Source organism: Podarcis gaigeae (genome assembly GCF_964106915.1).
Source record: "Podarcis gaigeae genome assembly, chromosome: 9".
Taxonomy (NCBI): domain Eukaryota; kingdom Metazoa; phylum Chordata; class Lepidosauria; order Squamata; family Lacertidae; genus Podarcis; species Podarcis gaigeae.
In genome coordinates, this window is record NC_139685.1 from 74,885,331 (window position 1) to 74,908,890 (window position 23,560).

The 23,560-nt window shown below is 47.1% G+C and overlaps 1 protein-coding gene across 2 annotated transcripts; it reads right to left on the reverse strand.

The window, feature by feature from the left end:
• Nucleotides 1-690: 690 nt before the first annotated feature.
• LOC310852752 (5-hydroxytryptamine receptor 7-like) lies at nucleotides 691-23,171 on the reverse strand. 2 transcript variants are annotated; one of them, XM_083756709.1, is made up of 3 exons: nucleotides 21,395-23,171; nucleotides 14,043-14,569; nucleotides 691-4,308 (listed from the first exon to the last, which is right to left on the reverse strand). In XM_083756709.1, the coding sequence occupies exons 2-3, from the start codon at nucleotides 14,552-14,554 to the stop codon at nucleotides 3,537-3,539; spliced, it is 1,284 nt and encodes a 427-aa protein (XP_083612835.1). In that variant the 5' UTR covers nucleotides 14,555-14,569; nucleotides 21,395-23,171; the 3' UTR covers nucleotides 691-3,536. The 2 variants fall into 2 exon arrangements, with proteins under 2 accessions (XP_083612835.1, XP_083612836.1); XM_083756710.1 differs by lacking the exon at nucleotides 21,395-23,171 and adding an exon at nucleotides 18,924-19,090.
• Nucleotides 23,172-23,560: the final 389 nt, after the last annotated feature.

A 23,560-nucleotide genomic window follows, 5' to 3' on the forward strand; every position in this document is an offset into this window, starting at 1 on the left:
AGTAACACCTTTATTTAATTTGGACTCTTGAATTACCACAGATTTCACCCTCAGCCCTTGGAACAACTGGCCTGTTTTCCTGGTTCCTGGTAGAAAAAGCCTTTCCCAAGGAGGTGCCCTCGATATTCCCATCAGCCCCGGCAGAAAAAAATGCCACTGTGTTTCTAAACAAACCCTCTCGATATTAGTTCAGTCTGGTTGGAATCTGTCAGTGTTCTCTCAGATCTGATTTATTTTCAAAAAATCAAGCCGTTCTCGAGCAATTTTTTTTTTTTAAAAAAAGGGATGTCCTGGTTTTGCTGGGAGACTTGCAGGGTATGTGTGTGTATAAAATAACTTATCGTACAAATGTAAAATTCACACGCGTTGTTCTGCCAGCTTTTGTTTCTGGGGGTGAGAAGGGAATGTAGCCTTCAGACAGAAAAAAGCACCCTAGTAGAGATGGGAAGTTCAGGGGGAAACTGGAAAAATTGGGGGGGGGGACAGGTCCCCCCCATTTTTTCCCCAAAGTTGGTTTTTTTCCAGAATGGAGAAAAAAAGTGGAGAATGGAGGAAAAAAAAGTGTGTGGAATATTCAAACTATATCAAACTGTTTGTTTTTTTTCAATTTTTCTGGGAAAAAATGGCTTTGGGGGGAAATGGGGAAAAACAGGGGGAAATTGTTTTTTCGCCCAGTTTCCCCCTCAGGGCTTCTCATCTCTACTCCATGGAATAGCTAGCCAAGTGATTTTACCCTGTCTGCCATATTGGATCAGAGGGACAAAGATTATGCTGGTGACTGACGTTGTGTGGTTCCTGCAGAAAGTTCTCCACATGGTTGTGTCATCTAGGGTTGCGCCAGGCACACACAAATGCACACAGTTTTTCTAGAGTGTGTTCGGAGTAGGGCAGCGCTTGTCAGCTTGGTGCCCTACAGATGTTTCAGAGGACAACTCCCACCTGCACGTTGGTCAGGTTGGCAAAGGTTTTTGGAGGGTGCTGCTATTTTAAACAAGTTGCCTCCACACAAAAGTGCCCTTTTCATTCCCATTGATTCTCAAGGTGCTGCATTCTGCCCTTGAATTAACCCAGTGTGTTCCTGACCTCTTGTTTCCAAAGCTGGCTGAAATTTGAAGAAATTAGAAGCTAGTGAGTGTCTTGAAGTTTTCAATTTAGACCCTGCCATTCAAATCACTCTCATCTCTGAGACTTAGGAGCCTTTGGTCTGGAAAACACTGAGGATTTCCTTTCTGCCGATTTACTTGCTTACATTACCAGAGTGGCAGAGTGGTGAAACTTTCTAACCTGCTATCGAAGCTCCATCGCCATTCTCTTGCAGTTGCAACTCAGAATGGATAGCCAGTAAGGTAAAGGTAAAGGAGCCCTGGGCGGTTAAGTCCAGTCAAAGGTGACTCTGGGGTTGTGGCGCTCATCTCGCTTTCAGGCCGAGGAAGCTGGCATTTGTCCACAGACAGCTTTCTGGGTCATGTGGCCAGCAGGACTAAACCACTTCTGGCACAACGGGACACCGTGACAGAAACCAGAGCACACGGAAACACTGTTTACCTTCCCACCACAGCAGTACCTATTTATCTACTTGCGCTGGCGTGCTTTCGAACTGCTAAGTTGGCAGGAGCTGGGACAGAGCAACGGGAGCTCACCCCGTGGCAGGGATTCAAAGCCCCAACCTTCTGATCAGCAAGCCCAAGAGGCTCAGTGGTTTAGACCACAACGCCATCCATGTCCTCCAGTCTGATAGCCAGTCCCCCAGTCCAATGTGGTACGCCTCTTTGTGATAGTTAGCCCATTGTTGTTCTTTCTAAAAGCCACTGCATGTAGTCAAACCATGTTTATGCCTGATGGGTATAATGTTGTTTTTGTTTTCTGTACATTGCTTTGGATGCGTGGACATGCATAGTTACCAGACGGCAGCAGAGACTAGCGAAAGAGAGCCAGCAGCTGCTGCGAAATGCGAGAAATGTGGGGAGATTGGGAGGCATTGGACAGCAAGCTCAGTTGGCAGATAGAAGAGGCTTGTTGAGCCTAATATACTCCAGGCCACCACCTAAGGAATGAAAATATGCATCTCTGATCACAGAATCATAGAACTGTAGAGTTGGAAGGGTCCACAAGGGTCATCTAGTCCAACCCCCTGCAATGCAGGGATCTTTTGCGAAACATGGAGCTCAAACCCACAATCCTGGGATTAAGAGTCCCTTGCTATACTGACTGAGCTATCCAGCATCAACGCAGGACGTGGCTCTTTGTGGGGAGGCCAGGGAATCGTCAAGGAAGGCAGAGTAAAACTGTGTTCTGCTACCTGTCTACATGGGTGCATATGAGAATGTATTGACTCATTTGGCTTAATGCCTTCTGGACTGAACCAATGCTTAGCGGTTGAGGAAATACTATGCTTGTAGCAGGCCCCGGTTCAATTCCTTGCATCTTCAGGTAGAAGGATCGGAGAACAGGAGCCAGGGAAGACCTTTTACTGCTTCAGACCCTGGGGACATGCTGCCAGTCAGAGCAGACATTACTGGCCAAGATGGACAAACTATCGGGCCTGATAGAAAGCCGTTATCTTATGCTCCACTTCTCTCCACCATAGTGAGGCGCAAGGTGCTAATGTCAGGTCCCCTGAAAATTTTTGCTCCGTTTCCCTTTCTAGCCAAAGAAACTTGCCTTTTTGTTTTTATTTCAGATGGGGACAGAGCATCTCAGCATGCTGGGTCCCATACTCAAAATCTAAGTCCTCACTTGGTCAGTGTGTGCACCCATGAAAACAAAGAGCCCTACATCGAGATCTTGCCTCATCTATGGTCTGTTAACATAAACCGCTTCCTCTCTCTCAGTCCCTAGCGGCTATAACTATCCTTACGGGTCGTACGGTAAGGATAATCGAGGCAAATGAATGCGAAATGCCCTGGGCACTCGGGAAGAACTGTGTAAATGTTAAGTATTATTATTACATAAGAGCTCCAAAGCAGATGTCATGCCTTCTTCATCCTGGGAACTTCCAGATGTCGTGAGACTCCAACTCCCATCAGCTCCAGCCGGAATGGCCAAAGGTCAGGGGTGATGGGAGTTGAAGTCCAAATTATCTGGAGGGCGTCAGGTCAGGAAAAGCTGATCTAGGCCTTCTGTTGAGCATCCTTGCTACTGCCTCTCGGATATACAATTCTCGCTTGGCTTGCCAGCTAATTTCCTTTCCCTTACAAGGCATTTACTAGGATCTTATAATCCCCTCTCCCCAATTCCCACACATAGGAAAATTCTTGAAAGTGGCAAAATATTGCTTCCCCTTTATACTGCAAACGGCGGCTATAGATGCACAGATTTATTTGGGTCCTTTTGTGAATTAGCATCTTCCGTAGACTTATTTGCAAAGCTGTCTTTTCCCCCGGGGCTGCAGGGGAACCGGATAATCGTTGCCCTGCTTTGCTGATGCCCATCCAGGTGAGACCCCAATCCTTGGTGTGAGCGGGCAGCCGTAGGGAGGGTCTGCCTCCATTAGTGAGTGACCGCAACGCTTTTAAACGCCGACGTCCACATGGGACTTAGATGATGCCCTCGTGTTTCTCTGTGGCTTTCAGGGCCTCGTGCATGCTTGCGGCGGACAGCCTGCGGTTGATGTTGCGGTAGCTGCAGCGCAGCAGGTTCCAGAAAGTAGTCCTCAAGTCCCGGTTGAAGAGGGCGTAGATCAAGGGGTTGATGAGGGAGTTGGCGTATCCTAGCCAGAGGAGAGTCCTCTCCAGCCTCAGTGGGATGCAGCTACAGCGGCTGCCGCAGATGAACGGCCGGGCCGTTGACATCAGGAAGAAGGGGAGCCAGCAAAAGGTGAAGGCCCCCACGATGATGCCCAGGGTCCTGGCTGCTTTCTGCTCCCTCTTGAAGATGGAGATGTTCTTCCGGTCTTGGCGGAGGAGTTTGGACAAGGTGGCGCATTGCTCCACGGCCTTGCTTCTCTTGGTGCTATGCTGGCGCCGGACGCCAGGTTCGATGCAGTAGGCTCCGTCTGGCTCGTAAGGCCTGGGGAAGTCCATGAATCGGTGTTTCTGAGCGCTGGCCTTGGCTGCCTTGTAGATCCTGTTGTACATGACGAGCATGACGGCCATGGGTATGTAGAAGGCGACGCCGGTGGAGTAGACGGTGTAGCCAAAGTCCTGGCTGATGAGGCACACCCGTTCCACCGTGATGTTCTTCGCCCAGCCAAACAAAGGGGGCAGAGTGATGGAGGCCGAGAGGAGCCAAACAATGAACACCATCTTGGCCATCAGCTTCCCGTCTTGCCTCACGGGATACGTCAGTGGCCGTGTTATTCCCAGGTACCTGGAAAACACCAAGGAAAGGTTGGTAGGTTGGATTTGGCTCCACCAAACCCTTAGTAGTCATTAGAAATACAAGGTAAGGTAAAAAGGTAAAGGACCCCTGGACGGTTAAGTCCAGTCAAAGGTGACTATGGGGTTGTGGTGATCATCTCAATTTTCAGGCTGAGGGAGCCGGCGTTTGTCCACAGACAGCTTTCCGGGTCATGTGGCTGGCATGACTAAACCGCTTCTGGCACAACAGGATACCATGACGGAAAACAGAGCACATGGAAATGCTGTTTACCTTCCTGCCACAGCGGTACCTATTTATCTACTTGCACTGGTGTGCTTTCGAACTGCTAGGTTGGCAGGAGCTGGGACAGAGCAATGGGAGCTCATCCTGTGGCAGGGATTTGAACTGCTGACTTTCTGATTAGCAAACCCAAGAGGCTCAGGGGTTTAGACCACAGCGCCACCCACTTCCCAATTAGAAATATAGGCCATCATAAAATATTCATATACATTTTTTAAAAAAAAATATACGAATAAACAGCCATGTAAAAATATGCAATAACGAGGATTTTCATAACAAACAAATACAGTACCCCCACAGTTTAAAAGGTCATAGATAGTTTAATTAGCCAAAGGCCTGGGAGAAGAGGAATATTCTTGCTTGGCACCTAAAGATGTATAATGAAGGCACCAGATGAGCCTCCCTCGGAGAGCATCCCACAAATTGGGAGCCATCACAGAAAAGGCCTATTCTTGTGTTGCCACCCTCTGGACCTCACATAGAGGAGGCACACAAAGAAGGGCCGCAGAGGATGATCTCAGGGTCCGGCTAGGTTCATGCATGTTGTATGTTGTATTCACAAAGGCATGCCTATTTATGCCATATGCCTTTTTTATACAAATTACTTGACTGGCGAACTGCACTGCAAAATTCGGGGAAGTGTGAATTTTTGAAAGGTGGCCACGTTTTGACTCTCATGCTATTTCAGAAAGGCGAGTTAAGCAGGAACACCTTTAAATGTGACCTGAACGCAATTCCCATCGCTCGCATCACTCCCCGCCACATGGGGCAGAGCCAGTGGTTGAGGTGGAGCCATGTGCTTGTCATGTGCTGCGTCCAGGGTGGATTCAATCCCTGGTCTCTCCAGCCGGTGTCACAGTTAGCAGGGATGGGGGAAAGCTCAGTTCTCCCTTCCAAGGAGACGCTGCTCAGGGCCCGATGCTCTAACTCAGCAAAACAAAACTCCGCACAGGTCACTTATTCCCTCTGCCCACGACACTGCGGCTGCTGAATTGAGTTTCTTTTGGGCGATGCAAAGTGGGTCACAAATCTTTGCAGCAGTGAACACAGCCACCTTTTAACCACCCTCTCAGGAACCGCCACTAGAACCCACGTGGTAGGGTTTCTCTCTTTTTTAAAAAAATTACTCTGTTCTAATTACATCTCTTTGGTTACCAGGCAACAACGTGTGAGCTTGTCCTACAGGGGGTCCTGCTAGCTCTTGGAGTTAATGTAAAAATAGCAGGGTCCAGGGTCCGTTGCATAACCACGTTGCGATGGCAGATCATACAGAGGACTGTTTGCAATTGCTGTAAGGATTTAACCAGCAAAACAGAAATGGGCATGCGTGGGCATGCAGTGTTGTGATCCAGATCCCAGGAAATCTCTGTGGCCCCAGAAACCCCTCCAAAGGTGCACTGGGATCTGGGCTGGCCAGGACTGATGAGAATTGAGGTCTAAAACATCTGGAGGGAGCCGGGCTGAGAGAGCCGGGTTGAGAATAATTTTATTCTAATTGTCTAAATATGGGACGCGGGTGGCGCTGTGGGTAAAACCTCAGTGCCTAGGACTTGCTGATTGCAAGGTCAACGGTTCGAATCCCCGTGGTGGGGTGAGCTCCAGTCGTTCGGTCCCAGCTCCTGCCCACCTAGCAGATCGAAAGCACCCCTAAGTGCAAGTAGATAAATAATTACCGCTTTATAGCGGGAAGGTATACGGCGTTTCCGTGTGCGGCGCTGGTGCTGGCTTGCCAGATGCCGCTTAGTCACGCTGGCCATGTGACCCGGAAGTGTCTTCAGACGGCGCCGGCTCCCCGCCTCTTGAGCGAGATGAGCGCGCAACCCTAGAGTCGGACACGACTGGCCCGTACGGGCAGGGGTACCTTTACCTTTAATTGTCTAAATGCTTATTATGTTTATTGTGGAATGACTGGATTTAGAAAGTTTAGAAAGGCAAAAACAAACCACCAACCCACAAACACAGCCTCAAAGCAGTTCACAAAAAAAGATAGAGCAACAAAATCATCAATAAGAAAATTGTAAACTTTAACAATGATAATTTAAAACTTTTGAAAAGTTAAGGCAATAGACTAAAAATAGATTAAGCTTTGGCTGGGGCGACCCAATCAGATGGGCAGGGTATATGTAAACAACAATAACAACTTGCACCAACTATTTAACCCTCTGGGTAGGCTTGTCTAAACAAGAATGTTTTTAGCAGGTGCCAAAAAGAGTGCCTGCCTGCTATCAAGTGGTGGGGAGTTCCAAAGGGCAGGTGCTGCCACAGTAAAAGACTGAGTTCTTACCAATGAGAAATGGGTTTTATGTGGCACTTGTAACAGTGCGAGTTCCCCCAATTGCAGCAGTCGAGTAGATGCATGTGGGGTCAGGCGTTCTTGTAGGCAAACTGGTCCCAAGTTGTTAAGCGCTTTGCATGCTAATAGCCCCACCTTAAACCTGGCCCAGTAGCAATTCAGCCACCGGTGCAGGTCTCAGATGGAGGTAACAGGCGGACGTTTCTGAGGCTTTGCAGAAAAGAGCACTCGGCTGAAAATTCATCAAGACGGCAGAGTTTATTTCAGTTCAGTGTTTTTTAAAAAACAGATCCGGATTAGCAGTGCTTCTATCACCAGCAATGAAGTCCCCCTCCTCCATGTACACAGCATCTGGAAGGAGGCCGTGAAAAGACTTGCAAGGGATCGTTAAGTGATTAATTAATCTGTACTTTGATCTGGAGTCGCGTAAGGCTTAGAGAAGGGTGCTGCATGCATGCTTAAATGCTGTTCAGGGTCTGCTCCAGTTGCTGGGAACAGTGTCAGGTCCTATTTGCTTCGGTGACACCTGCAGGCAGCCAGCACCACTCAGGATTTATTCATTTCAGAGCATGCAGAAGTCCGTTGAGACACACGTGAGGAGGGGTCGGGTGCCAGACCCGCCGACACCCATGCTGAGTCCCCAGGGACCACGTGTGCAAGAAATGCAACACACAGGGAGGTGTGGTGGTGTTTGTTTGTTTGTTTGTTTCCATTTTTTGTATTGATTTTCCAAATTTATGAACGAACGAACAAACAAACAAACATAGATCCTAACTGTAATAATTCCACTTTTGTTAACATTATTGAATGACTTCCTCAAATCCCCCTGGCTGAATTTCAGTGTATAATAATAATAATAATAATAATAATAAGCCAAGGCCGGGCTCAGGGCGGCTAACAAGCAATAATAAAAACAAGTTGAATGAATACAACTTAAAAACAAGATTAAAAGACAACATTAAAATATTGAAACATTAAAATATTAAAATGCAGCCTCATCACAGGAGGAGAAAGGAAAAAGAAAGAGGGGGAGGGAATCAAATTGGCTCCAAGCCAAAGGCCAGGTGGAAAAACTCTGTCTTACAGGCCCTGTGGAAAGAAATCAGATCCTGCAGGGCCCTGGTCTCATGAGACAGAGTGATCCACCAGGCTGGGGCCAGTGTTGAAAAGGCCCTGCCTCCGGTTGAGGATAATCTGACTTCCTTAGGGCCCGGGACCTCTAGGGTGTTGCTATTTATGGACCTTAAGGTCCTCTGTGGGGCACACCGGGAGAGGCGGTCCCGTAGGTACGAGGGTCCTAGGCCGTGAATTTCAGTGTATATCATTGTAACAGTTTTCCAAAACTAATTTCTCATAACATTTACTTAGTCAAGTAACAGCTTTCTTTCTTTTCATATTAACTTTAAACATATTGTTCTATAACATTACATATTTAAATCCTAAGCCAATCTGGTAATTGCAAGTATTTCTATTTAAATTATCTTAGCATATTTAGCTAAATAGTCTTTGAATTTCATCCATTCCTCCTGGTACTCCACATCCTTCTGGTCACGGACTCTTCCGGTCAGGTCGGCTAGCTCCCCAAAATCCATCATCTTCATCTGCCGTTCCTCCACTGTTGGCACTTCTTGTAATTTCCAGTTCTTGGCTAACAAAATCCTAGCAGCATTTGTGGCGTACAAAAACAATCTAACATCTTTCTTGGGCAATTCCGGACCTATTATTCCAAGAAGGTGTGGTGGTGTTACTCACCCAACCTCCCATCAGTTGCGTCGCTGCTGAGGGGGCATGCGAGGTCGCAGTGGAGCAAATGCACCAGCGGAGCCAATCCTGCACTCCCTCTGGAGCGTTGACACTGAACCAACCTCCTGACTCCTCTCCCCCTCTAATCTCCCAGTAAGCAGCAATGATGCAACCGACTGAAGGTCAGGTGAGTGATGCCATCGCGCCCACACCATCCACCACCTGCAACAAAGTCAAGTCAGGTGTGCCCAGCCCAAGCCAAAGGCGATGGACTTGTTAAGTACAATTGTTTAATTGACACTGAAATGTGGAATTCCCAAATGTACATTAACGAAGGCTTGAATGTGGGGATTTTCCACGGGGTTATATCAAATCCCCGCGACGGGGTGAGCTCCCGTTGCTCAGTCCCTGCTCCTGCCCACCTAGCAGTTCAAAAGCACGTCAAAGTGCAAGTAGATAAATAGGTACCGCTCCAGCAGGAAGGTAAACAGTGTTTCCGTGTGCTGCTCTGGTTTTGCCAGAAGCGGCTTAGTCATGACCCGGAAGCTGTACGCTGGCTCCCTCTACATGACCCGGAAGCTGTACGCTGGCTCCCTCGGCCAGTAAAGCGAGATGATCGCGGCAACCCCAGAGTCGGTCACGACTGGACCTAATGGTCAGGGGTCCCTTTACCATTTTTATATTGAATCCCCGCGATGGGGTGAGCTCCCATTGCTCAGTCCCTGCTCCTGCCAACCTAGCAGTTCGAAAGCACGTCAAAGTGCAAGTAGATAAATAGGTACCACTCCGGCAGGAAGGTAAACAGCTTTTCTGTGCGCTGCTCTGGTCTCACCAAAAGCGGCTTAGTCATGCTGTCCACATGACCTGGAAAAAATTGTCTGCAGACAAATGCCGGCTCCCTCGGCCTGTAAAGCGAGATGAGTGCCGCAACCCCAGAGTCATCCGCAACTGGACTTAACTGTCAGAGGTCCTTTACCTTTTTTTTATATTGAAGAAAAGACTGAGCTCTAACTGAGTTGGTAACTAACTATTGTTGTTTTCTGCTAGCAAAAATGTGAGTGTTTAAACTTAGATCAAAGGTATCTCAGAGGGATGGATGAAGGGACCAATCACTCAAGCTGGGTTGGCCACCAAATGGGCCATCTCTTTAATGCAGAGGTGAGGAGCCTCAGGCCAAGGGAACAAATGCAGCCCCTTAGATCTCTCTCCCTGGCCTTGCTACAGGGAACCAGGCAGAGGGCCTTCTCGGTGGTGGCACCCGCCCTGTGGAACGCCCTCCCATCAGATGGCAAAGAGATAAACAACTACCTGACATTTACAAGACATCTGAAGTTCAGGGAAGTTTTTAATGTGTGACATTTTGATATATTTTTAATCCTTGTTGGAAGCCGCCCAGAGTGGCTGGGGAAACCCAGCCAGATGGGCAGGGTACAAATAATAAATTATTATTATTATTATTGCCTCCACCCCAGCCACTTGTGTTATCCCCAAGCAAAACCTCTCATCAGCCTTCCTTCTCACCTTCCTCAAGGGTTTTTGCCTGGCTAGGATTTGTCCTTGAACTCTGATCATGTCTCTTCCTTGTTTGGATGGAGGGCAGAGAGAGGGGTGTGAGTATGTGTAGGAACCAGCCTGTTGTACAAAGCTATAAAAAATATTCATTGTTCCACCTGCCTTTGCCTCTGGCCCTCCAAACACTGGCATGTGGCCCTTGGAAGATTGCCCAGAAGGAAAGACAGCCCTCAGGCTGGAAACAGCTCCCCATCCCTGCTACAAGGGACTTCTGCTTCGTAACCATTCTTTTTTTAAAAGCCACAACAACAACAACAACAGGCAGTGATAAATGCGATTGCTGAACCCAGTTTGTGTACAATGGGCGTCCTTCACCGAAGAGGCTGCTCCTTTTTATTTCTCTGCATATTTATACTGAAGGGCTGTGCAGAGATTTCCAAATAAATAAAATAAATCTCTACCTCTCAGACTTTATGGCTCCTTCTAACGGGAGCACCAAACATTAAATACGTGCAGTCTGGGATTGCTTTTGAATTCCACACGCCTACCCTTTGCATTCAGAGACGCTGCTGCTGTAACTTGCACAATTAACTTTAAGTGTCTGCTTCCTAATTCTGCTCAGATTTCTTTCCTTTGTTTTTGTTTCAAAGATAGAAAGTCGCACAGACAAGGAATTAAGTGCACAGACTGGGGGAAGAAGAACAGGGTATTTTAAAAGCATCAAGGGATAGCTGTACAGCGCGGTGCAGAGTGCCAGACTAGGACCCGGGAGAGACACGAGTTCAAATCCCCACTTAGGCACAAAGCTCACGGAGTGACCTCAGCCTAACCTACCTCACAGGATTGTTGTGGGGAATTAAGAGAGGAGGGAGAGGTCCATGCGCACCCCCCTTTTGCTCCTTGGACAAGTGGGGTATAAATACCGCAAAGAAACAAATTCATTATCTTGGCAGATTTGGTTTGGATTTACAGTAGTGAAGCCCCCCTTGGCTTCTAGGCTTCCAGACCGTTTTGTAGCTGGGATTCAAGCACTTACCAGAAAATTCAGGATGTAAAATTAAAGTGGTTTGGGTGCTCTTGCACCATAAACTGCTTTCAACCCCTCCCCAACTCCCCTCTCCCCTAGAAAGGAAAGCAATGGAAAAAGGCACTATGGCTTGACACAATCTTTCCACCAAGACAGCATGATGCACAGCGGATGTTGCAACAACCCAGCCATAATCTTTGTGTAAGCAAATCAAGCCGAATGCTCAATGAACAGGTTGTTTGGACACAACGTGGCTCAGTTGAAATGGGATTAAATTTGTGGTATAGGCATTTCCTTGTGGTGTGAGGCTGGACTAGACCAGGGTGGTCCAACACCAGTGGCGTAGCGCGGGGGGTGCAGGGGGGGCCGGCCGCACTGGGCGCAACATCTGGGGGGTAGGGTTAGGGGGCGCAAATTCACGGGTTAGGGGGCGCAAATTACTTGCCTTGCCCCGGGTGCTGACAACCCACGCTACGCCACTGTCCAACACACATACAGCCCTTGTTTGGCAGCCCTCAGCAACATTTGACTCAAAGTATCGACGTGTGCATAGGGGAAAGCTGCATTCAAATTTCTGATGGATTTTTGTGAAGACCCCTTAAAAATCAATCAATCAATCAATCAATCAATCACGAACTGGTATGGAAAAGTGAAAAACGGAAAAGTAATTGTAATGAACAGATTACGTTAGTAGGACTGCAAGAAGTTTTGTAAGGAGGACTATTTGAAATATTGCAAGAAAGACTATGAGGAGAGTTATTAGTTAATGATAATTAAGAGTAATAGAGAAATTAAGAAATGCAGAATAAGTGATAGAGAATGAAAAATCATTAGAGGAGTTGATGGAAGACTAAAATATTGTATAAGATATGTTATATGTTATATGATTGTTGGAAATATGTTTAAAAAACCAATAAAAATGTATAAAAAAGGAAAAGTGAAAAATGAATATTCCAGTCCATTACTTTTCTCTCTCTCCCACACCCCCAGTTTTTCATTAACCCATCCCTATTAATTTTAACACTCAATTGGAACCCACCCAGAGTAGCTGGGGAAACTCAGCCAGATGGGCGGGGTATAAATAAATTATTATTATTATTATTATTATTATTATTATTATTATTATTATTATTATTTTCAGTTTCCCCCCTCTCAACATTCTGCAGGCACTGAGTACATGCCATCTTCATTGGGCTGTTTTGCTTTTTGGAGGGGTGATGTGCTACAGATTCTCCTCGCTCCTACATCTGCAAGTCTCCAATTTCCCCCAAGCCTGCTGGCATCTCCCTGTGGCTGTTCTCACTACATAAATAAAGACACTTGGACAACTGAATTGAATAGACTATCGGGTGACCTCCGTCAGGAAATGTCCCTTTAGGCCACGCATACCACCCTCTTAATTTCCCTGTATTTCAGTGAGAAACTTAGAGAGAGTTTCATTTGCAGTTGAGTACAGAGCACACCAGACAATGACAGTGATTCTAAATAATCGGCCTGGTTAAGGTTTTCTGTATGCACGACATGTGTTCTGCCTCTAAGCAATGACTCTGCCCATCTGAATTCAATCTTCACGCATCCTCATACTGTTCCCAATCGAGCAAAAGGATCTGAATGCAAAGGCTGTACACCCACATCCACGATCATCATCCTTAGGGTAGTCGCTTATTTAGCGGTGCTCCTTCAATAGCACACATTTCACATTCAGCAGCAAGAAATTATCAGGGACCATGGGTGGTATCCAACACGCTCGTTCTGTTCATGCAAGGATTTGTAGGTATAAAATGGAACCTCTCTCCTACTTCTTCCCCTGACTGCACTCCATGCCTTCTCCAAATTTGCTTTGGAAAGGTTTTATTTGGGGGGGGGAGGAGAGGGGAGAAAGTTCCTTCGCACAAGGGCAAATCCTTGCGCCGACAGAACGAGTTGCGTAGCAAATGCTCTAGCCGGGGGTTTCCTGTTTTGATCTAGATCTAGACCTTTCTCAACTCCCATCATCCCTAGCTAGCAGGAACAGTGGTCAGGGGATGGTGGTAGTTGTAGTCCAACCACATCTGGGGACCCTGGGTTGAGAAAAGCTGGTCTAGATGACCTGCAAAGGCCATGTGCGCATTTTGTGGGATGTGAAACACGAGAGCAGTCAAGTACAACATTCCTAGAGTGAACATGTTTACACATGGGGAGGAATGTTTGTCCAGCCAGCAGGTCAACTTCCTGTTTCCTTCAGGGCTGGGACAGACTTCCTCTGCATGTGACTAGAGGTGGGCGTGGCCTCACCTGTGCAGGTAACAACAAAAGCACAGGCAGGGCAGCCATCTCTCTCTCTACGACTACATGCGTTGAAGAAGCAACATCTGCTTAGCCAAAGATGCTCTCCTGGCCTCCAGCCAAGAGAGGACAAAGGGACTGTCTTCTTATGAGATAGTTTCCAGCTATATGTTACTTTTCTAAACTAAGTCTGCCTTCTGGGATCCAACTGTGAGCAGAATGTGAGTAAACTCTTTATACTTTTATAGAAGACTGTGTCGTGTCTTATCTTTTATGAGGGAATAAGGGGAAAATACCAGAACAGTTATAGAGGCTTTAGTAAGCCTGAGCAAACACATCCGCTGTGAGTTTAAAAGGGGGACTGTTACTCTGCTAAATTGTGAACTTGTTAACACAAGTTGGAAAGGCTCTAATAAAACAATATGTCCTCTCCTGCATCCCTGAACATTCCCACAACAATCCAATGATTCTATGAACCTGGACAGTCTCTTCTCGGTTTTCTGCCCCTGCTGCTGTTTCCACTGAACATTTCCACACACATATGTGCACAAACACACACAATTCTGTGCGCCTATGATTCATAAAGCAGGAGACCATCCCTACCTGTCCACGCTGATGACGCAGAGTGTCATGATGGATGCCGTGCAGCACATGACGTCCATGGCAATGAAGACGTTGCAGAAGACCTCCCCAAAGAGCCACTCCCCTCCCACCAGGTCGGTGATGATGACGAAGGGCATGACGGCAAAGGCCACAGACAAGTCAGCCGCAGCCAAGGAGACCACCAGGTAGTTGGACGGCTGGCGGAGCTTTTTGACGATGCATACGGAGATGACGACCAAGCTGTTGCCCGCAATGGTCAGCAGAGTGATGACCGAGAGGACCGTCCCGATGATGACCTTCTCAGTCTCCCCGTACAGCAGTATATCCTCCCCGCAGTCCGTGGCGTTGGTGGCATTGGTGGGCAGTAGAAGGTCTGGCTCAGGGGACGCGGAGGGTCCTTCAGGCATGAATGGAGCTAAGGGTGACTTCCGGGTGGAATACTCCTGACCCAAATCCTCCACGGTGAGAAGATGTTGTTCCGAAAACGGGCTGGGGCCAATCCTGACCAACATGCTTCGAGCAGACCACTGTGCAGAGAAGAGACACAAGCTTATTATTATTTCAGGCCAATTGCTTCAGCTGCAAAAAAATAAATAAAGCAAACCTCCGGCACGTTAGACGCGGCAAATGGAGACTGATGCAAATTCGCAGATGTGTGCTTTGTCTGCTTCCCTAACGATGCTCTCAGATGCTCTCCCACTTGGAACTAAAATGCAGCACTCGGATACAGAAATTATCAGGGCCGGCCCTACCGTTAGGTCAATTGATTCGGCTGCCTCTTGCAACAGATGCTGGTGTGCCTAGGAGAGGGGTTATTCCTGGCCATTCCTGCTGAGCAGAGCTGCTCTTAAGCTCACCAATTGCCTCAGGGGTGGGGACCCTGTCTCATTGCTGGCGTTGAAATATGAGTTAACTTCCACTCTTCTCCCCTACGTGGAATAAGGGGAGGACATCTGGCCTACTCCTTCGGGTAGTGATAAAGCTAGATATCAAATCCAAACTTCTTCTTTGCTTTAAGGTAAAGGTAAAGGGACCCCTGACCGTTCGGTCCAGTCGTGGCTGACTCTGGGGTTACGGCGCTCATCTCGCTTTACTGGCTGAGGGAGCTGGCGTACAGCTTCCGGGTCATGTGGCCAGCATGACTAAGCCACTTCTGGCGAACCAGAGCAGCGCAGAGAAACGCCGATTACCTTCCAGCCGAAGTGGTACCTATTTATCTACTTGCACTTTGACGTGCTTTTGAACTGCTAGGTTGGCAGGAGCAGAGACCGAGCAATGGGAGCTCACCCCGTCGCGGGGATTCAAACCACCAACCTTCTGATCGGCAAGTCCTAGGCTCTGTGGTTTAACCCACAGTGCCACCTGCTTCCCATTTCTTTGCTTTAGGCAACATAAAATCTTGAGCCAGCCATAAACACCATTCACACACACTGCTCACCTGCCACTCTCATACACACACGGTCTGAGGCAGTCTTTGCCAACCGGGTGCCCTCTAGCTGATTTGGCCTACAGCTACCAGGGAGCATTGAAGGGCACCAGGCTGGGTAGAGACGAGTTTAAGAGTTCACCAATGGTGGAATTGTGGCCATTTCCACCAACACCAGTTGTTTCTGGACTCTATGGGCGGAGAATCCTTGACACTTCGAACCAGTTTGAAAATGTTTGTGAGCATTCCATGACACCCCAGCAGTTTAACCAAACAGCTGATTTCAGCCAACTCAAGCTAGTTCTCTCGCCAGCTCATAGCTAGGGAGGTTTGAAAGACGGCAGCCTGTCTTGATCTGATGGAGGAGATGGGAAGTTGGCAAAAGCATTTATGTGGATCTGTGAGTTGCATGTTTTATATACTGCAGACTAACTTCTGCAGGCAAAGATTACCCAATTTCAGGATGCACAGCGACTAAGAGAATAAATAGTTAAGACAGCTCATGTAAGCATAGTTATCAGTCTCCTTTTCAACCCTTATTCCTCGCCGTCTCCTTTTTAAATATATATTCTATGTTTCCCCAAGTGCAGTTCAATCATAATGAAACGGGCACAGTAAAATATAAGGCTGTTAAGCTGAATTACCCACTGGTCCATTAATAAAACTGGCATAAATCTGCAAATGTTTGAAAAGAATTGTCCTAAAGCAAAAAAGAGAGGCATGCTTTCTTTGCTAGAAGATGATCTCATAGCAGGTATAATCTTCCAAGAAGTGGCATTTTCTCCTTCGTCAAAGAGAAGAGGCATGTCGCTTTTAAGACAGTACTTGCCACCTGCAATTCTTATAAGTCCTTTTATTAAAAATAATATTTTTTTTAAAAAAAATAATCTGCTGCCTACAGCATCTTTTTAGTAGTTCGGAAGTGCTTGAAATTGCTAAATCGTGCTGATGAATCATTTAGATATTATAGCTGAACTAATATTATCAGGAAGATTTCTTCTATGTAGTCGTTACTATATGAATCGGCTCTTCTACATTGTGGAGAGCTGAGTGCAAATTCTGATGTGCAACTGGGTGGTCAGCAATCATTTGGGCCTACCGTTTTCCTGATTCACTGTTACAGCCTTCCCCAGCCAAGTTGCCCTCTAGTTGTTGTAGAACTATAACTCCCTGCCAGTCCTAGTCGCCATGGCCATTGCGATGGGAATTGTAGTACAAAATATCTGGAAGGTTGGGAAAGGTTGCTGCTGAATCCACCCCAACAAATCTCCTCACTAAAGGATCACTCTCTTTATTAATATTGTTTGCTTCGGAAATATGAACATTGGCAGGGCACAAATTCTGAGGCTGGACCCTTCCCTTGAAAACAACATATTTTTGCAGCGTCAGTCAATATGGCAGCCTTCAGGTGTTGTTGGACTACTACTCCCATGATTCCATGCTGCTTGGGGCTGATGGAAGTTGAATAGGCAACTCCCCATTCACGCTCATTCAAGGCACACACAACCGCGCATGCGTGCATCGCTGTGAACCTGGAAGTGGCATGAAAAGGGGCAAAGACAGCCCCGAAAGGAATGGCAGATGAAGATGGTGGACTTTTCGGAGCTTGCCGACCTGACTGGAAGAGTCCGCAACCAGAAGGAGGAGGAGTACCAGGACGACTGGATGAAATTCAAAGACTATTTCATTAAATATGCTAAGATAACTTAATTGGAAAAACTTGCAAATACCAGATAGGCTTAGGATTTAAATATGTGATGTTAGAGAATAATATGTTTAAAGTTAAAATGAAAAGGAAGAAAGATGTTAAGTGACTAAGTTAATTTTATGAGGAAATTGGTTTTGGAAAACTGTTACAAAGATATACAATGAAACTCAGCCAGGGGGATTCGAGGAAGCCATTTAACAATTGTAATGGGAAAAGGGGGCTGCTCGTGCGTAAGCGTTTAAAGCCTCCAAGCTTTACCATCAGTTCCTAAACTTTCCCGGTCCGAGGAGCCATGGGTGCGTGGCTACCTCAATTGCTGGCAGAATCCGTCAGTGGGCGTTTCCGGAATTTACTCCAACATAAGAGTTCCTTGACGGAAACTCTTCTTCTGGATTCTCTGCGTGACAGTTTCCTCTGCGGAGTGGGCTTCCCCAGCGGAGGTCCTGAGCCCTCCCCGCTGTTCTCACTGGAAACATCTTGGAGCCATTCCTCCGATTGAGTTTCTGCAGGAACTCTCCCTCTCCCCCTACTGGTTCCTTCCTCCGCATCCGAGGCTCTCCTAGCCTCCTTGAGCCCTTCCACCACCTGACTCTCTGATGGCAGTTCCCTGACAACAATGTTACTAAGATTGGATTAAGTATAGTTAAGATACATGTTTGTTTGTTTAAAATTCTGGAAAATCAATAATAATAAAAAATGGGGGGTGGGGACAGCCCCGGAAGATTGTGGAAACAGCAAAAACAGAAATCCTACGAGGCCTTGCCCCAGCCTTTGAGCAGTGGCGTAGCTAGTCGCTCGGGTGCCCGGGGCTACGCACGTGCCCTGCAACTGGGGGCGGAGCAAGCCACCCATGGGGGGCGGGGCAAGCTGCCCGTGGGGGCAGGGCGGCCCAAGCCTCCCCCTCAGCTGTAGGACAGCTGAGGCGGTGGGCAGACGCAAGCCCCGCGCTGCTCGAAAAAGCAGCGCAGAACTTGCAGGCAGTCCGCCAACCGCCTCCCCCTCAGGAGAGGCGCGTGGCTCAGGCACGATGCAGGCCCTGCGGTCTGGCACCCAGTGCCCCCCACCTCACCTAGCTACGCCTCTGGATTAGGCAGATTTATGGAGGAGAAGGCTGTCAAAGGCTGCTAGTCATAAAGGCTGTGCTCTGACTGCAAAGTAGAGGCAACAATACTTCTGGTTTTTGTAAATCACTCGAGGGGAGAGTGCTCCTGCCGTGGCGTAGGAAGAGGGGGGTGAGGCAGGTGCAGGAATTATTATTTTTCAAAAACACATATTTTTGCCATTTTGTCACCCCCTCAGTGATGACACCTGGGGTGACCCACTGCACCCCCCTTCCTACGCCACTGCCTTTGAGGTCTGTGGAGAGTTGGAGTTTGAGCAAGGAGATAAGATATAACTTTATTCGCATTAGCCAATGGCCATAGCAACAGTAAAACATTACAGTATACGCAGAAAAGGGAATTTGATATAAGAGCACAATTTAAAGTCCTGAATCAGCCGTCAGTTAGTGGCCCTTATTCTGATTGCCCCTGCTATGAACGTAGCAACCTTTGAGCAAGGAGGCTTGTGGGGAGCAAATGTGATGGAGTTTGGTGGACTTGGTTAGGGCTGTTGGTTTTTTTAAAAAAGGGGTTTTCAAGGGTTTCCAGACATTTAGAGGGTGCTTGCAGGCTTTTCCAATGGTGCTCCAGATATACACAATTTCACTGAGATGTGTGCTGCCTCAGAACATTATACCCCACATTACCTCACGTGTAATCCAACAACATCTGGAAGGTAGCGTTCTGGCTACCCTGGTTTTGTAGCATCAGGTAATGGGCACAATCCAAATGGACATTCTCTACTGTGTTTTTACACCGTAAAAACAATGCCGGGGCAGAGAAACCAACAGAAGCAATGATAGACAGAGATGGAGCCAGTGACAGGTAGAACCAATTAATTCTACATTTCCCCCCCTGTGCTTCTCCCTGCAAAAACGAGACTAAGGAGGAGAAGGAAACAGGCAGAGGATGGTCTGGGCTGGTCAAAAGAAGGCAGGCAGGTTTGGAAGAATCAAGGCTGATGTTTGTGGGGCAGTGACCTGTTTGCATTAATGGAGTAGCCTCCACACGATCTTCTTCCATTTCAAAGGGGCTCGCTTGGGCGAACCTCTGAGTTGGAAGTCACAAGCTTAGGGTCACCCAGCAGTTTCTCCAAGCAAGGTATTGCCTTTATCTCAGATCTGTTTTTTTTCCTGTTTCCTTTGCAGGTACCTCTTCCAAACCAGCATTTGGGTCACCGGTGGCTGGAGCGGAAGGTGGCAGAAATGGCCTGGTCCCATTCATGACTGATTTTAAAAGACTTCAAAAGGTGGAGGGAGAACGTGATTTGCTGGAGTGAGAAGGGATGTCACTTGTGGATTTCATTAAGGGACCTCCCCATCCCCCACATTTTTCTTCTCTAATTAGGGAACTAGATTAAATGTTGTAGCCAAGTCCCTGGGAAGGGATGTGAGAAGGAGTTGGAAAGTCTAATATTGAATTGATTTTATGTATTCAAGTGTGAATTCATTGATGCATATTGCAAAGGTACACACACACAATTATCCTTTAGCAAAATAGCCCAAGACATCCGAGTTGTTCAGATAATCAGAAGTACAGATAAATCAAATTGGTGAGTTAAAATTTAGAGAGAGAGAGATTATCATCATAGAATCATAGAGTTGGAAGAGACCACAAGGGCCATCGAGTCCAACCCCCTGCCAAGCAGGAGACGCCGTCAGAGCACTCCTGACATATGGTTGTCAAGCCTCTGCTTAAAGACCTCCAAAGAAGGAGACTCCACCACACTCCTTGGCAGCAAATTCCACTGTCGAACAGCTCTTACTGTCAGGAAGTTCTTCCTAATGTTTAGGTGGAATCTTCTTTCTTGTAGTTTGGATCCATTGCTCCGTGTCCGCTTCTCTGGAGCAGCAGAAAACAACCTTTCTCCCTCCTCTATGTGACATCCTTTTATATATTTGAACATGGCTATCATATCACCCCTTAACCTCCTCTTCTCCAGGCTAAACATGCCCAGCTCCCTTAGCCGTTCCTCATAACATGACAGACAATGAATTCTAATTATCAAGAAGTTCCAAAAACTGAGCAGTGGCAATAAGACTTCTAATCTAGCACACAAACATAATTATGTTCATAGCTCTCATGGTATCCCTTCCTCAACTTTTTTCTGCCTTTCACCCACATCCTGGTATTTACACTGGAAGGTCCTTGAGACCAGGGACCTCATTTTACACAAATGCTACTGTGCAAGTATTAAACAATATGCCCTCTATTTAACAAGGTTTGCATTAAGGAACTCAATGGCCATACATAGCCTAGAAGAACCTTCCTTGACTTGGTGCACTCCCTATGTTTAGACTACACCCACCAGTCCCAGCTGATGGGAGTTGTAGTACAAAACAACTGGCAAGCTCTAGGTGGGGGAAACTGACCTACCACAGCCAGCAGCTGAATAAAATGATATTTAGGGACACCGTCTGAAGGCAACAGGGATGGGCTGCCAACCGCAGAGAGGGCATTTGAACTTGGCAGCAAACAAGTCTAGATTGGACGTCTTCAGCCAACGTGAGATCTAGCAAAGGTTTGATTTGCAAGTGGGATGTGTAGGAGAGTGGGAGCTTGTGGGGGGTCAGACTTTAGGACCTTTAGGTGCCCCGCTTCTCTTAAGAGAGTTGGCACTCCCAACAGACGTTGGCACTCCCAATAGACATCGCTCTCCCAAATCCCATCTCTTTAAACACCATGGATGCTTGGACCATTTTAGATTTCATGTGCGCCACGCATGCAAAGCATTGAGGCAGTGCAACAACCTCTGCACCCCACAGAGTCGTGCTGAACTGCAACATCACCCCAGGTTAGACGTCTTCCCGAGTGCCCATTAGTACTCGCATCTCTCTGTCTCGTCTCCTTCGGCTGTTAACAATGAATCGGCTGCGCTCTTTCGGAGAGAGATGCATCTTCTCAAAAGTCTCTCTCCTCCTCACTCCCCTTAAAAACACTTTAAACAAATGCCAAACATCTACTGCAGAAGAAGTACAACTTCTCCCCTCCCCCCCCCCCACTGTGCCCTGCAAAATCCCAGGCTGAGATTGGCTTTCTGCACACAGCGCATGAGAGGCTGCCCCTCTGATAACTTCAGATACCCTTCCTGCGAAAGAATGGGAAAAAGAAGTCTCACCTCTAAGGCAGCGAGGAGGGAGAAATGTCAGGCAGGAGATGGCTTTTGCCTGGTCTCTTGAGATGGACATCTTCTGTCCAGGAGCACAGAGTCCCTTTACCTTTTTGAAATTGCTGGAGACTCTTCAAGCCTGACTTTCAGTGGTCCAAGCGTTCCCTGAGAAAGATCCAAGAGTGAAAATGATGGTTCCAGGTCGCCAGGTTACATCCTCTAGAGGCTGCTTCTATTTCCCGGGCAAGCTAAGAACTGCCACAGCTGGAGGAGAAGATGCAAAGAGCTCCCTCAACTCTCTCTCTCTCCCCTCTCCCCCTCCCCTCCTAAGCATCATTCTGCTGCAGACACACAGAGAGTGGCAAGGAAACACCAGGCAGATCTTGGCGGCGGCTGCAAAAACTCAGGGAGAACAGCCTGGGGGATCTCTTCTCGTTTCCCTGAGCAGAAAGAGAATCTGGGTCTCTCCCATTCCATCCTTCCTTGCCAGGGCATCAGCAACCTGGACAGCTAGAGGCGAGCTGCGCGAGGAAGGAAACGAGTCTTGTCAGGGCTGCACGAATTGCCACGAAGGTGCAATCGATTCTGTCACACTTCTTTTGCTGGTTTTTTCGAGGGAGCATTGAGAAAAGCGAAGTGGAGACGCCTTGCAGGAACCTCGCAGGAGCGAATGGTGGTAGCCGGCAGTTAAAGTCTTTCATCTGCAAGTAAACCAAGACCTGCTATTGTTTCCTTTCAGCCAGACTAAAAATATACCTTCTTTATATGAGAACCCATTCTTTATATATTGAAGTCTACATGGATCATCTGAACACGCAACCCCCAAATCCCACCTAAGACCTAAAAAGGATGACTTCACTTGTTAAGATTTGGGAGCTGGTTAATTTGATCATAGTTGTCACCATAACTAAACCTCAGCGTTGCAAAATGAAAAGTTTTCAGTCGTGAGAAACCTGGTATGGATATATAAAGCATTTCTGCATCGTCAAATATTATTTAAAATTTAAAGGTTTTTCCCCCTTACAATGCTATTTTAGATCCCCCCCCCCCGTTTTCCTCTTATGTCTGATTTTATGGGTTTTTAAATTATGATTTTAAATGTATGTATATATTCTATCCCTAATAATATTGTTCAAAGTGTAAACTTTTCCAAAGTGTCAGGAAAAAAGAGGATCTTGTAAAACCTGAGCTGTATTGTCAATTTTTTCTCTCGGCTACCACTGCTGCAGGACTGAATCTAAGCCAGGCCTGTGTTCGAAGGCCTGTGGTGTTCAGTGCTGAAAGTCATCCACAGAGCATGTGAAGTAAAATTAAAGTGGAAAATGTCTTTGGTAGTGAACTGTTCCCTTTCCACTAATGAGATCCACAGGTAGCGTATGAGATTCAGCTAAAAGAGGTTTCCCCTTTGCCCACCACAAATTGATCACCAGCAGGTGGGAAGCAAAATAAAAAATGTTAATGCCCCATCTCCTCATCCCCTTCTCAGACACCTCTGGTTTTCTTTCCTTTTTTCTGTGCGCTTGAAAATGGTCTTTCGAACAAATAACCCAGCAAATGGTCCTTTCCGCAATCAGAGCTTTGACAATTCCCGAAGGAGCATTTAGAAAACGCGTCTCCTTCGCCGATCGAACGGTCTTTGTGCTTGAACGAGACTTTATGTATAATGTATAACATATATTCTTCTTAAATAGCACCGTCCTGCAACGCACACAGCTCTGCTTAGAAGCAAATGCGTTGCCCATCAACATGCTTTCAATGTGCCTGATGCAGCCCACTTTCAAACTGGCTGCTGTTTCAGATTGGCAGCTTTTATTGCTGCTCTATGATGATCTCTCTTTTTGTTTCTATCATGGGCTTCCGTAAGCTGCTTTAGGATCACAGGAGGTTGCTACGTATTGAGCTCTCTGCACTCGCTGGGGATTGCATCCCCTGCAATATTTCTCTGAGGAAAATAAGGACATCCTATTCCAACCTCTCCAACATTTCTCCATTGAACATAGGGACGTCCTATTCCATCCCCTCCAACATTTCTCCTATGAAAATAGGGACATCCTATTCCATCCCCTCCAACATTTCTCCTATGAAAATAGGGACATCCTATTCCATCCTCTCCAACATTTCTCCAGTGAAAATAGGGGCCTCCTACCATACCTGCCAACATTTCTTCAATGAAAC

Coding starts and splice junctions, on each gene's coding strand:
- LOC310852752 (XM_083756709.1), bottom strand. CDS start 14,554: ATGTTGGTCAGGATTGGCCCCAGCCCGTTTTCGGAACAACATCTTCTC. Junction 4,309..14,042: donor TGCGTCATCAGCGTGGACAG/GTAGGGATGGTC, acceptor GGTGTTTTCCAG/GTACCTGGGAATAACACGGC.